Source organism: Ranitomeya imitator, chromosome 4 (genome assembly GCF_032444005.1).
Source record: "Ranitomeya imitator isolate aRanImi1 chromosome 4, aRanImi1.pri, whole genome shotgun sequence".
Taxonomy (NCBI): domain Eukaryota; kingdom Metazoa; phylum Chordata; class Amphibia; order Anura; family Dendrobatidae; genus Ranitomeya; species Ranitomeya imitator.
The window spans coordinates 569125264-569140598 of NC_091285.1; the positions used below are offsets into that span (position 1 = coordinate 569125264).

Consider the following 15335-nt stretch of genomic DNA (forward strand, 5'->3'; position numbering starts at 1 on the left):
ATAAATGAAAGTCAGACTTCGCTTTTCAACCATGCTTCCACAGAATTAAAACAAATAAATAAATCTTGTGAAATAGGCCTGGACAGAAATGATGGCACCCCTGAAAATAATGTGGCAAAAGGGACATGTTAAATGAAGGTGTGTCCACTAATTAGCATCACAGGTGTCTACAATCTTGGAATCAGTGAGTGGGCCTGTATATAGAGCTACAGATACTCACTGTGCCGTTTGGTGACATGGTGTGTATCACACTCAACATGGACCAGAAGTGAAAGAAAGAGTTGTCTCAGGAGATTTGAAAGAAAATTATAGACAAGCATGTTAAAAGGTAAAAGTTGTAAGACCATCTCCAAGCAGCTTGATGTTCCTGTGACTACAGTTGCACATATTGTTCAGAAATTTAAGATCCGTGGGACTGTAGCCAACCTCCCTGGATGTGGCCGCAGGAGGAAAATTGATGACATATTAAAGAGCCGGATAATACGAATGGTAACAAAAGAGACCAGAAAAACTTCTAAACAGATTAAAGGTGAACTTCAAGCTCAAGGGGCATCAGTGTCATATAGCACCATCTGTCATTGTATGAGCCAAAGTGGACTTCATGGGAGACAACCAAGGTGGACACCATTGTTGGAGGAAAAAAAAATCATAAAAAAGCCAGACAGGAATTTCTGGGAGAATGTCCTATGGACACATGAGCCAAAAATGGAACTTGTTTGCAAAGCACATCAGCTCTATGTTTACAGATGGAAAATGAAGCATAGAACACTGTCCCTACTGTGAAACATGGAGGAGGCTCTGTTATGTTCTGGGTCTGCTTTGCTGCATCTGGCACAGGGTGTCTAGAATCTGTGCACCTTACAATGAAATATCAAGACTATCAATGTATTCTAGAGAAAAATGTGCTGCCCGGTGTCAGAAAGCTTGGTCTCAGTCGCATGTCATGGGTCTTGCAACAGGATAATGACCCAACACACACCTAAAAACACCCAAGAATGGCTAAGAGGAAAACATTGGACTAATCTGAAGTGGCCTTCTATGAGCCCTGACCTAAATCATATTGAGCATCTTTAGAAAGAGCTGAAACATGCCGTCTGGAAAAGGCAACCTTCAAACATGAGACAACTGGAGCAGTTTGCTCTTGAGGAGTGCGCCAAAATACCGTGGAGAGGGGCAGAAGTCTCATTGACAGTTACAGGAATCGTTTGATTGCAATGATTGTTTCAAAAGGTTGTGCAACAAAATATTAAGTTAAGGGTACCATCATTTCTGTCCAGGCCTATTTCATGAGTTTTATTATTTTTTAAATTCTGAGGAAGCATGGTTGAAAAGCAATGTCTGACTTTCATTTTCATAGATTTTTTGTTTATTATTACTTTTGTCAGATTCAAATTATTTCTGTGACCATTGTTGGTTTTTCAGCGGCCTTCTTCCAGAGCCCCCTCGCTCACCGGTGGTATCGCCATATGACGGACCTGGGCAATAAGCACTATTCCCCTTCCAAGTTTCCTGCCAAGTTCTGGAGTGCTGTTCATCCCTTAGCAGCACTATTCCTGTCGCAAGTCCTTTGCATATTCAAATAGCGCTGTTCCTCTCCTATTATGTGAATAGCCCCACCAGGTCCAGCTGGCATCACCGTCACTAGAGCATATACAGCCACCTTTATTCCCATAATTACATATGACATACAGTTTTCTCCAATAAGAATATTCTGATGAACGTTCTTTGACGAACCAAAAACATTCAATTTACGGTAATTTATTTGGTCTGGATGTACAATATAGAAGGAATACATTTTTTTTTTAAATAGTGAGTGCCAAGAAATTTTTTTGCTTTATTGTATGGGTTGGATACCCGATTTGAGCACCACCAGCAGTATTATTCCAGAGTGCCGTGTTATTTCCATTGTTGGTTTTTCCGTCATTAAATGAGGGGTGCCAACAATTTTGACCACGTGTGTATAGGATACAGCATTAATTTGCTTGATGACTTCAAAAGGGATCGAAGAAGCAAGGATCTAACTTGTAGGGTGGGATCTTAAGACGGATGTTCTTAGAAGATAGCCACACATTATCCCCTGGACAATAAGAAGGTGGATCCAAGTGTCTCTTGTCCGCATGCTTCTTCATATGCTCAGAAGATGTCTCTAGAGTGGCTTTATTGTCCTCCCATACATTAGAGAAATCCTTTGTGAGGTCAATGGCTGCGGGTAAGCCAGAAGAGGCTGTCACCAGAAGAGGGATTCCTGGCTGTTGCCCGAAGACAATAAGGCATGGAGAGCTTGGAGAAGACTCACTTACGTGGCTGTTATAGAAGAACTCTGCCTATGGTAAATTTTGACCCTATAGTCATGATGTGCGTTTGTGAAGTGCTTCAGGAAGTTGGTCAGAATCTGGTAAATTCTCTCTACCTGACCATTGGATTGAGGATGAAATACAGATGAGATGTCCAGCACAACCTTCAGAAGCATGCACAATGCTCGCCAGAATCTGAATGAACTAAACACATTGGTCAGACACGATTTGGCGAGGGAATCCGTGAAAATGGAAGATGTGCTGGATGAATTTCTCGGCAAGCTCCGGAGCAGATGGGAGACCTGTAATTGATTAAGATGAAATGTGACATCTTCGAGAAGCGGTCCACCACTACCCAGATAACGGAACAGACCGAGGATACAGGAAGGTCTGTAATAAAGTCCATGGCAATATGTTGCCAAGGTACCGAGTGTACAGGAAGAGGTAGGAGTCGCCTGGACAGGAGTTGCCTAGGAATTTTGTTGCAGGCACGGGAGGGACAGGTGGAAACAAACTCCACGATTTCCTTAAGCATGGTAAACCACCAGTAGTGATGTGACATAAGCTGCAAAGTCTTTGCTTGCCCAGCATGGCCAGCCATATTGAAGGAGTGACCCGATCGCAGAACTTGCCTCTTGTCAGATTTTGACACCAAGGTCTTACCTGGTGGACCTTGGGACAAGTTCACCAGAGCGACAGTTACTATTTTGGACAGCTCAATGATGAGTTGAGATTCCTCCTCTTGGTCAATGGGCAGGAAGGAGTGGGAAAGGCCTTTGATGTTTTTGTTAGCTGAACGGAAATGCAGAACAAAATCGAAATGAGCAAAAAATAACCAGAGCCGGTTTAGTTTTTGTGAGGACTGCATATAGGCCATGGGTGAGAACTACTCAAAAGCGTCTCCCTTCAGAAAGAATTGCTTGTTTGCTTAGGATCAATGTAATAATGGAGTGGAGGAAAAGGCCTGTTTCAGGTAGAGAAAAGTGTTCTCAGCCTCTGGAGTCCATACCTTCGAATCAGCACCCTTACAGATCATAGCGTAGATAAGAGTGACCCAGGACGAAAAATGCTAAATGAACTGTTGGTAGTAATAGATAGCTTTGAAGCCGGCAGGGCCCGGGCACTCGAGGATGAAAGACACTTTCTCTGGATCCATTTTCAGGCTTGTGTCAAAGATGATCAAAGTTAAAAATGGCAAAGGGGATTGTTCAAAAACGCATTTTTCAAATTTAGCATACAGGCGATTCTCTCTAAGTAGCTGCAGTACTTGGCGAATGTTTCATCTATGAGAGAGCAGATCTGGGGATAAGACAAAGGTCCTAGGCCTGAGATTTTCCCGGCTTCTTGGGAAAAGAGCGAATGAGATGACGGGTTTCTCTATAATAGTAAACAGGAAAAAAAATAGCAGCACACCACAAGTCTTCCAGTAAAAGAAACCTTTGTCCTTTATTTTAACAACGTGCTGTGGACTGTAACCATGTCCACAGCACGTTGTTAAAATAAAGGACAAAGGTTTTTTTTACAGGAAGACTTGTGCAGTGCTGCTATTTTTTTCCTGTTTGGGTTTCGACTCATGTTTTTTCAAGCAAGCATGCCTTATTCCAGTTGATTACCGTTTGGTGGGGTTGTCGACTCAGCTCATCCTACTGGACTCAGCTAAGACTGCTCAAACAGTGAGTACTCACCTGTTTCTTAGTGCCATTCAGCTTTTTTCTTGTTTTTTTATGGACTTTCTCTATAATAGAAGCACTATCCCTTGGCTTGACTGAGCTCCTGATGTTGCTCATCCAACTCCACGTTGTTGACTTGCATAGGTTCAAGAGATGCTGTGGGCATGAGGCTGAGGGCCAGACAAAGTGTTTTTTTTTTCACACACCGTTTCTCGGGAACACTCCTGAAACCGGAGGTCGATTGGATGGCCGGGGAAACTAGATTGTCCAGTGTAGTAGGAATCTCTCGGCCTGCAAGCTTAACCTCGATTCTTCCAGATAGAAGGCAGCTACCAGTGCCTTGTTTCAGCTGAACTCCAGAGCCAGGGTGCAGAAATAGACTTCATATTGGCCTACAGACAGATTAGCCTGGTGTTGTCTGAGAATGGATGAGGTAGCAGAGGTAACTTGGCCTAGTTCGCTAAATACCTTGCGGAATGCCTCCAGGAAGGTCTACAGGTCTGAAAACATCACAACTCCTTTTTCCGACAAGCGGTTGAGCCATGCCAGAGCCTTTCTTCCAAGATGGGACATTAGAAAGGCCATCTTCGCCCGATCAGAGGAGAACTGGTGGTCCAGAAGTTCAAAGGGCAAAAAGCACTGGTTGATAAAACCTCGGCATTGCTTTGATTCCCAGTCAAAACGTGGTGCTGCACACTGGTGGGGTCTAGGACTTGAAGCATCACTTGCAGACTGAATGGTAACAGTTGAGGCTGCCGCAGCTTGAACAGGAGCAGATGTGGTGGCTGATGTCAGAGCATCCAGACAGGTGTTAACAGTCCGTATGCAAGATAGGATCTTGTCTTGCTGATCTCTCTGATGGGACATCTCATGGTACAGGTCTGTGATTGGAGGGGTAGGAGAGTCTGCAGCCGGGTTGCATGACCTCAGCAAACTGTTATGCAGTTGATTGTGGAACCACTCTGCCATGGTCCGGGGAGAGCCTTAAAGGGCGTAACCAAGCAAACACTTGGTTCTTTACTAGAACCCCTGATGTTGTGGATAAACTTGAAGCTCAGGTGGACGCCAGGTGGAATTCCAGGACAGACCCCAGCACCGTGGCAGCCGATCCTACGTATCCTTCCAGCTCAGAGTCGGATTCATGGACAGTAACAATTGGTTCTATAAGATCTTTCTTGGTGTCTTGCTTCCTTGGCATTGTATTAATACATGCCTGAATGATCCAGAACAGCACACTACCAAAACCTCTGCTTTTATAGAGGTGATCACACTTGCTGATGAACAATTCAGATATTCGATTATAAGCACCTGTCAGCTATTTATCCTTGTAATTCCTATGGTCCTGATATTTTACAAACAAGGTGATTGTGCTTGCTGTACTGTAATTACATGAAAGGTGCATACACCATATTAGATCACAGGCAAATGGAGGTAAAATATGGGCCATGACAGTTATGGACACCGTATTACAGAATGTAATATGTACTAGGTATGTACCATTTATATTGCTGTTTTTATAAGCAGTAACACATTTACACAGGAGAAGCTAATGTGACATTTACAACTAGGGAAAATTAACAGTAAACTTGAAGAGTTATTGGAGGGAAATAATGGAGATTAAATTTAAGGGGTGAATTCTAACGTCATCCGTTATATCCCGCAGTACTGAGCCTACATAGTGTCTAATTTAGGTAATAGTAAAATTATCTCCCATCAGGATTGGGTATTTAAAGACAGTGTCTTCCAAAGTAAGAGGAAACTGATTGTTATCATGCTCCTAACCAATCGACAACCTTTATTCTCAAGCACTTGATAGATTGGAGGTGGCCTGCCCTGTAGAAAGGAGAGATTGCCTCGGAAGGGAAGAAACAATGAGATATGGGGCTCTAGTCCACTAATTTGCCTAGCATGAAGCCATCACAAGATTACTGACCACAGTAGGGGGTTATCCCTAAACTCCACTGGGACCTCAGCTTGACTAAGGGTACCGTTACACTATACGATTTACCAACGATCACGACCAGCGATACGACCTGGCCGTGATCGTTGGTAAGTCGTGGTGTGGTCGCTGGAGAGCTGTCACACAGACAGCTCTCCAGTGACCAACGATGCCGAGGTCCCCGGGTAACCAGGGTAAACATCGGGTTACTAAGCGCAGGGCCGCGCTTAGTAACCCGATGTTTACCCTGGTTACCAGCGTAAAAAAAAAAAACCACTACATACTTACATTCCAGTGTCTGTCCCTTGCCGTCTGCTTCCCGCAGTGACTGACTGCCGGGCGTAAAGTGAAAGCACAGCACAGCGCGCTGTGCTCTGCTTTCACTTTACCGCCGGCAGTCAGTCAGTGCGGGAAGCAGACGGCAAGGGACAGACACCGGAATGTAAGTATGTACTGTTTTTTTTTTTTTTACATTTACGATGGTAACCAGGATAAACATCGGGTTACTAAGCGCGGCCCTGCGCTTAGTAACCCGATGTTTACCCTGGTTACAAGCGAACGCATCGCTGGATCGGTGTCACACATACCGATCCAGCGATGACAGCGGGAGATCCAGTGACGAAAGAATGTTCCAAACGATCTGCTACGACGTACGATTCTCAGCAGGATCCCTGATCGCTGCTGCGTGTCAGACACAGCGATATCGTATGGATATCGCTGGAACGTCACAGATCATACCGTCGTAGCGACAAAAGTGGCACTGTGTGACGGTACCCTTAGATGAAGCATAGCAGGAAGACTAAAAGGTCTACACATCGCCTCATCTACTGGAGTATAAGTAAGGCAGGAGAAGGCATAGATCCTGTCCAGGGAGTGGCGGAAAACAAATGCTATACTATATAGGCCTAGATTAGGGATATTAAGGCCACCTAGGGATTTAGCTTGTTGCAACTCAAAAATACTAATTCTAGAGCCCCAATTTGAGCCCAATAAATTGACAGAAGTTTTCACAGTTTCTAGTCCATTAATGCAATTCAACTTTCATATTTCATGTTTGCATGCTAAAGCGCTACAGAGTGCTTCTTCATTTGTTTAGTTGTATATGGAGGTTGCTACTCTTAGTAATCACCTGTTCATACCTAATTTCTGTTTTCCTGTTTGGAAGTGACGGTCAGTCTTTTGATATCTGTATACATTAGCTCTCTGACTGAGCACTCTGACCCTCAGCCTCAGGCATTTTTAATTACAGCAGGATCCTACCTTCATATAGAGATGTAGACTTTAGTCTAAGGGTACCGTCACACAGTGCAATTTTGATCGCTACGACGGCACGATTCGTGACGTTCGAGCGATATAGTTACGATATCGCAGTGTCTGACACGCTCCTGCGATCAGGGACCCCGCTGAGAATCGTACGTCATAGCAGATCGTTTGAAACTTTCTTTCGTCGTCTAGTGTCCCGCTGTGGCGGCATGATCGCATGGTGTAACATATATCGTATACGATGTGCGCATAGTAACCAACGGCTTCTACATCGCACATACGTCATGAAATTATCGCTCCAGCGTCGTAGATTGCAAAGTGTGACAGCAGTCTACGACGCTGGAGCGATATTGTTACGATGCTGGAGCGTCACGGATCGTACCGTTGTAGCGATGAAAATTGCACTGTGTGACGGTACCCTAAGAGAGGATTCACATTATGTAGATCCCAGTAATGAGTGTCACCTTAACGTGGCTACCGGGTACAGATGCATTGGCCAATTTATGCACTAAGTATTCTCAATTTTTCATATTTTCTAGTGCAGTAATGCAATTCAATTTTCATATTTCATGTTTGCATGCTATAGTGCTACAGAGTGCTACTAAATTTGTTTATTTAACTCTGGCATATCTGACTTTATTTTTGCCTGTCGTCCTGGTATTTGACCTTAGCTACAGTTTTGTCTTACAATTCTGTCTCTAGTTTATCCTTTCAGTTATTGTACCTACCGTATTTTTCGGACTATAAGACGCACTTTTTTCCAAAAATTTTTTTTGAGGAAAATGGGTGGTGCTTCTTATAGTTCGAACGCAGGCTTACCGATTGTTTGCGGTAGTGGTGTGTTGTGGCAGAGGTGCGGTGATGCGGTGGGCGGTACGGCGTGCACCTGAGCAGGGTCCCTTCCTCAGGTGTGGTGACGCCGCGGCCCGGTGTCCACGGAGAGCAGAGCGAGGTGAATCACGGGTTTGTCGGTGGCCATCTTCCGGAGGCCACGCGTGAGCAGATTTAGTACTCTGCTTCTCGGGGCTTCAGGAAAATGGCTGCGGGCAGCCGTGCGTGCACAGATTGAGATTGTGGCTGCCATTTTCCTGAAGCTGACTTCGCAGATTGAGACCTCGGCTTCAGAAAAATGGCCACCGCGATCTCCACCGGGGCACACGCTGCCTTCCATGGCCATTTTCCTGAAGCCCCAGGAAGCAGAGTACTCAAACTGCGCACGCGCTGCCTCAGGAAGATTGCCGCCGCCACCGACAAACCCGTGGTTAAAGCGGCTCTGCTGCTCACCTTGGATTCCGGGCCGCGGCATCACCTTACCGGAGGAAGGGACCCTGCTCAGGAGCACACCGTACCGCCCACCGCATCTCAGCATCACCGCACCTCTGCCACCGTCACACCACTGCCGCAGCCCTCCACGGACACCAGGCCGCGGCGTCGCCCACCTTAGCAGGAAGGGACCCTGCTAAGGTGCACTTCCCACAGCCCACACCGAACATCAGCACTGCCAACACCGGACTTAGGACCATGCTTCCTGTGACCCTGCTGTACCACCGCCAGCCCTCAGGTAAGATACCTTAAATTCGGACAATAAGACGGACCCCCATCTTATAAAAATCTTTTTTTCTGCTATTCTCAGCCCAAAATTTGGGGTGCGTCTTATGGTCCAGTGCGTCTTATAGTCTGAAAAATACGGTATTAGTTTGATCATCTTTGCCTTAGGCTTGCTCCTCCAGTCAGCAGCCACTCCATGGATGCAACCCAGTGGACACCAGAGCAAGTCCAGATCCCTGCATAAGGGTTAAAGGGTGGGTGATGGCCAGGATTCCTCTGAGATCTCTTAGAATTAGTGAATTGTGTGAAGTCTATCAAAGGTAACATTAATGGGCTGATGGCTTCCGACAGACATTAAAGTTTCCCAGAAAAAGAACATCATGCCAGCCAGTATTTTATTAAAACAGTGCTAATAGGGGCTGTCATGATGCATGTCAGACATGACGACATCTGTTAGCACTTTGCTGAGGCCGTGTATCCTGTAAATGAAGCATGTATTCTGCTGATGGGTCCTACAAGGAAGCAGATGGGGAATTTTAATTTTAAGCTACATTGAAGTGTTAAAGTGAAATCAAAAGAAATTCATTCAAGTTAAATTAGGGAATTATTAGTTATGCAATCCTTTAATGTGATCACTAAAGCAACTCCCAACCAGAGTTTCATTTTAGTCTTACGATGCTCAATGTCTGGTGGACACGTTAAAAGAATGTTTTAGCCATGGTCTTAAAAACCGAGGAACAAGGTAGTAATGTAGACAAAAAGTTACATTTTTGCCTATAGTAACCAATCAGATTTGAGCTTTGATACATTCAGGCAGGGCCGTCATTAGGGCATTACTGCCCTTACTGGCGTATGGGGCCCGGCGAGCAGAGGGGGCGAGATCAGGCCCCCCTCTTTTTGCTTCTGCTCCAGGGCAGGATCCTCCTGGTTCAATATCTGAACATGCGTCCTCAAGCACCTGTTCAGTTAAGATCTATTGCAAGCTACTTGCTGCACAGCAATAATTAACAGCCACCAGCCAATCACAGGCCAGCAGCTGACAGCGGCAGAGTATGACGTCACTGCCATGCGCCGGTGTGTTCGTGCCTCAGATGGATGAGGGAGAGGACACCGCTACCAGGTACAAAGATACTTTTTTTTGTACTGAAAGTCGTAATAATACAGGATGGGAAATCATATTGGGCAGGTTGGAGACACATTCAGGCAAGATGGGAGAACATATGGGGCAGGATGGAAACATATGGTGCAGGATGGAGATACATGGGGCAGAATGCAGACATAAGGAGCAGAATGGGAGATCATATGGGTCAGGCTGGAGACACGACAACAGGATTGGAGAACATACGGGGCAAGCTGGAAACACATAGGGCAGGTTGGAAACACATGGGGCAGGATGGGAGAATATATAGGGCAGAGCAGAGACACATGGGGCAGAGCAAAAACACATGGGGCAGAGCAGAGACACATGGGGCAGAGCAGAGACACATGGGGCAGAGCAGAGACACATGGGGCAGAGCAGAGACACATGGGGCAGAGCAGAGACTCATGGGGGCAGAGAGGAGACACATCTGAGGCAGAGTGGAGACACATGGATGCAGAGTGGAGACACATGGGGGCAAGATGGCAGAACATATGAGGTCTGGAATCAGAAACAAGGGGCCAGGAATGAAACAAGACAGCCAGGATGGTGGACATCATCATTGTAGGGGCTAATTAAGTGATACTATTACTGCTGTGATGTATTTTATTTTTGAACATACTGTTTTCAGTGAGGAGGGGGAGGTCCGGTTACTGTGCAGGGAAGCACTATGTTGCTTTTTTTTTCTTCATCTGGTGTGGTGTAGAAGTTGGGGAAAAATTGAACAATGTGCTCTAGAAGCGGTGCTCTAGATAACCATGTTATTTTCTGCAGACACGAGTCCTGGTTGCAAGAAGTGATGGCGGTCTGCTCTGGATGAAGAAATCGAAGATGAAGGACTTCAACTAGAGACGCCAGCGGGGAGTCAATGTGTTACTTGTACACTTACACTATATAGTATATATAGAGCTCCTGTGTATAATGTGACTAGTGATCACTGCATTACCTGTACACTGAACCTAGATACAGAGCTTCTGTTTATAATGTCACTGGTGAGTCACTGTACTACCTGTACACTATATACAGACCTTCGATGTATAAAGTCACTGTTGATCACCACATTACCTGTACGCTGACAATATATACAGAGATACTATGTATAATGTCACTGGTGAGTCAGTGTGTTACCTGTACACTGACACTATACATTGTATACTTTGTTCAGAGCTCCTGTGTATAACGGCACTTATGGTAATATTAGTCTTGTGGTTTTATTATTAATGATCAGTTTTGTAGTATTTGGTCACTATGTGGTGGTAATATGTCGTATGGCCATGGTGTGACGGTATTTGTCCCTTGTATGTGATATTATTCAGTAACTATGTGGTGGTAATATGCGATCTGGTCATGGTGTGACGGTATTTTTTCCTGGTATGTGGCATTATTCTGTTACTATGTGGTGGTAATATGTGGTCTGGTTATGGTGTGAAGGTATTTGTCTCATGTATGTGGTATTATTCGGGCACAATGAGGTGGTAATATGTAGTCCAGCCATGGTGTGATGGTATTTGTATGTGGTATTATTGGACATTTTAGAAAATGCAAGTGACACATTCCCTTAAGGCAAAATAAAGAAAATATATCTAAAAAGAGTAATGGGTATTTTAACAAATGTTAATAGGTTAGCGTAGAGTAGGGCCCGGCCAAAATACTTTACTTTGTCGTGGTGGCAGGGTTAAAGTAAAACTGATGGCTAGGTATGTGATATGCTGTTAGATGGGAACTGTTAATATGAGATTGGTGAGAAGGTGATGCAGAAGTGGTTTTCCAAGAGTGGGCGGTGTGACTGTGGAAGATTTGAGGGGAGCAGGGGTGGAGTCTCAAGGGGGCTTGAAAATTTTGTCAGTATGGGGCCTTGAAATTCCTGGTGGAAGCTCTGCATTCAGAACTGGTTAAAAATGAAAAAATATATGACTTTTTTTTTTTTTTATAGTGGGACTCCACTTTTGGGGTGCACCATTTTTCATCTAGAGTGCCTGCTGGTAGATATGAGAAATTAAATTTTCACTGCCCTGGTCCAGTGTCCAGTCCTTGTTGCAGACGGTCTTCACTTCTGTGACGACATCTACACGTAATCCTGGGTACCTCTCGCAATAATTAGGTCTCACATTGTCATGACACCAGACCAGGGTATAACATCAAGATGTTGCAGAACCTAGTAAGCACTTGAGGCATGCAGAATCAATGGAGGAGAGCAGAAAGTAGACACTGGATGTCATGGGGGACTTGCCTGGACACTGGACCAGAGCAGCACTAATCAAATTACTCATCTTTAGTTTTTGGACTTCAAATAAGTTGTTGTTGGGAAAATGTTGTTTTTTTTAAATTTTGTTTCCTTTTCCAATTTTTAGTCTACAGTCTAGCAATAATTAATCAATGCATATTAGTCAGTAAAGGTTGCAGTTGCTTTTTACAATGGGTGTTAAATACAATTATAAGCCGGAGAATGCCTCTAGTCTGCTCTTATATATGATTTACATATACTGTATATGAAACTATTCTGAACCAGCAGGTCTAAACCGAGAGAACCATCTCTTCAAGCAGTAGCCAAAAAGGATTTATAAAGAATTGGTCTTTTTCCATAGTCAGCCTACAGTAGCAGATTTTATGCAGATGTCAAAGTGAGAAGTTGGTAGCAGAGTCAGAGAGTGGGTGGAGTGGTGAGATTTATATAGCCACATCCAGAGCATGGAACCTGGCAACGTCTGGAACCTGCATCCGCACAGTCAGCAGGTCTAGTACCTGGGGATGGAAATGCCACTGGAAACTGAGATGTTATCAATGGGTTTAAAAAAGAAACCACATTGCTGACAGAGATCCCAGGAACAGCACTGTAAGTGTGAATGTGGTCAGTGAGCGTGGGAATGCGGTATGTCAAGTTGATATAGAGCTGCCAAGTCTCCAAGAATTTCAGCACTTTCACACAGCCATGCATTTCTAGTTAAAGTGGCAGAAATAGAGACAGCAAAAGGTGAGAGGGGCCTGGGAAAGAGAAAAGAGCTTTATAATAGGGCTTGCTTGGCAGACTTTAACACCTGCTAATGAAAACACTTCAAAGCCATAAATGGACCAGTAAAAAGGATTACAAATCAGTCAATTTAAAGACAGGCTGATTGCAGCACACACTGCAAACCTATGTTACTGTGAAATGTGACAGGTAAAAATAAAGTACCAATAAAATAGCACTTTCTTTTTAAACACCTAAAACCACAATTATTTATTTACTAGTTGACATTAGAAGGTGTGATACTAGCTATGGTGTGACTAAAATGAAAAAAAAATTAGTGACACACAAGAATCAATTCTCCAATCCTTGGACGAGTAATGTGATCGGGTCTAGAACATGATGTAGGTCATAGAAAGTTAAATAAAATTATACCTTGGTATATGTGATCCAATGTCTTATTCTCGAGATATCCACATTTTTCTTAATATGTAAATAAATTATAAAGATCTATGGCCGGGACATAGATCTTCCTAAAAATCTGCCTCCAGAGCTTATTTTAAATGACACAGTGAGTTACCAGTGTGAGACATGTAATGGTTGACAGTCTGCTCTCCTGATCAATATGTCTCACACTGGTAACTAACCATTTCATTTATAAACTCTGGAAGCAGATTTTCTGGGAAATCTCACAGAGCTTAACAACTCATTTACATATTAAGACAAATATGGAGATCAGTTTCCAGCGCATAGATCATAGAACAGTTAATTTACAAATTAAGAAAAACTTGTATTACTCTGGAATGAAACATAAGATTGCAGATATCAAGGTATCATTTTATTCAACTTTCTGTGACCTGCATGGCCATATAGACGGCTTAGCAGGGCTGATCCTTCTGACATATTTCCTTATTTGCATAACTAACCACACTCAGAAAACATCCACCTTTTAAAAATAGTAGGGAAAAAAAACCCACAAATTTTTCATAAATATAGTATGCAACAATTTTTGGAGCCATTTCAAAGGAAAAAAAACGTTAAACATGCCTTGACACATTCCCACTATCTGTAGCTATCAAAAGACATCAGCGGGCTATACAAGACCCACCTTGACTGGCATGGATGCGTGTTGCACTTCCGGACCTGTGGGAAAGGACGCGGCACATGAAGGCACATGCTTTCATTTACAATCAGCATGGTTTTATTAACCAGTTTCGTGCAGGACACCAGAGTCTTCCGTTCACCTGGAATAAAGTGGACGTCTACATCAGAAAATGAATTGCAGAGCAGCATCTAGAACAGCTCAAACTTGTAATTTCCTGACCGCGTGATACTTGCCATATCTTTACAATGCCAGTATATAAATGTTTTACGGAAGAGCTCACTATGGGACCACTTATAAAATGTGTGATTGTGTGCATGACAAGTTATCCAAGATAATTCTACACTGTAAAGGAAATGTTCTAATGAACACATTGTACACGTCCGGTGAAAGCACAGTCTTCTTTTGATAATTTTGCTGCACATCTGTTATATTGTATGCACTTTAATCTCTGGAACATATGAAACCAGCATCTGGTATACAACACAATATGGCTCTAATTATCGGCACATGTAATAGGGGCTTAAAGTCTAGAACGTCACAGAACTTCACCACGCAGTGACACTAAAAAGATGGGCTATACAATAGTACACCAATCTAAGGCTATGTTCACATTTGTACTTCTGCAGAAGTACAACAGATACGTTGGATGTATAAGTCTAAAATATATTCAGGCATGTGCCAGTCGTCAAACTACGTCTGAACTTCAACGTATACGTTGAACATATTGAATACATCCATCCACATTAAGATACATAAAAACATTTTCTATTTTCAACCAGTTTTTCCTGGTACAGACAGGAAAGTGTATGCATCTTAGATGTACTGAGATGCGCTTCCATATCCTTCAATACATCTCCCATTGAGAATAAATGGAGAAAAACTGTAATATGTCTGTTAAATGTTTTGGGGGGGGATGAAAGCTGGAGAAAACATGGTTAGAAGAACATTTTGCCCATTTTTATTTGATCTTTACGTTGCCATATAGATGCCTGAACAGTTTTTTTGCAATTCACAGCCTTACATCTACTGGAAAGCACCGTTTAAATATGAACCTAGCTTAAAGTATCATATTCACAAGTGGATACTTTCTTTTAGGTCGGGGTCACACTTGCGAGTTCAATGTGAGAAACTCGTGCAAGTCTCTCGCATCAAGTCCCGGCACAGCCGCCGGCACTTGGGACCGGAGCGTGCAGCTGCATGTATTTCTATGCAGCCACAAACTCCGGTCCCGAGTGCCGGCGGCAGTGCCGGGACTTGATGCGAGAGACTTGCGCGAGTTTCTCACATTGAACTCGCAAGTGTGACCCCAGCCTTAGCAGCACTTCAGTTTTCAAGGTAATATTTTTATATATCCCTCACTAATAATGTTAGTAGTGTTTGTATGTAAAATTTGGGAGCTCTAGGTGTTAAAGGGTTAATTCATGGAAAAAAACT

The 15335-nt window shown here is 43.6% G+C and overlaps 1 protein-coding gene across 2 annotated transcripts in view; it reads right to left on the reverse strand.

Annotated features, from left to right (window-relative positions):
* ADAMTS17 (ADAM metallopeptidase with thrombospondin type 1 motif 17) overlaps positions 1 to 15335 on the reverse strand; it is a 434783-nt gene that overhangs the window by 58630 nt on the left and 360818 nt on the right. For both annotated transcript variants that reach the window (XM_069766309.1, XM_069766308.1), the window contains one exon: positions 13905 to 14040. In XM_069766309.1, the coding sequence (XP_069622410.1) occupies positions 13905 to 14040 (136 nt within the window). The remainder of the gene's footprint in view (positions 1 to 13904; positions 14041 to 15335) is intronic.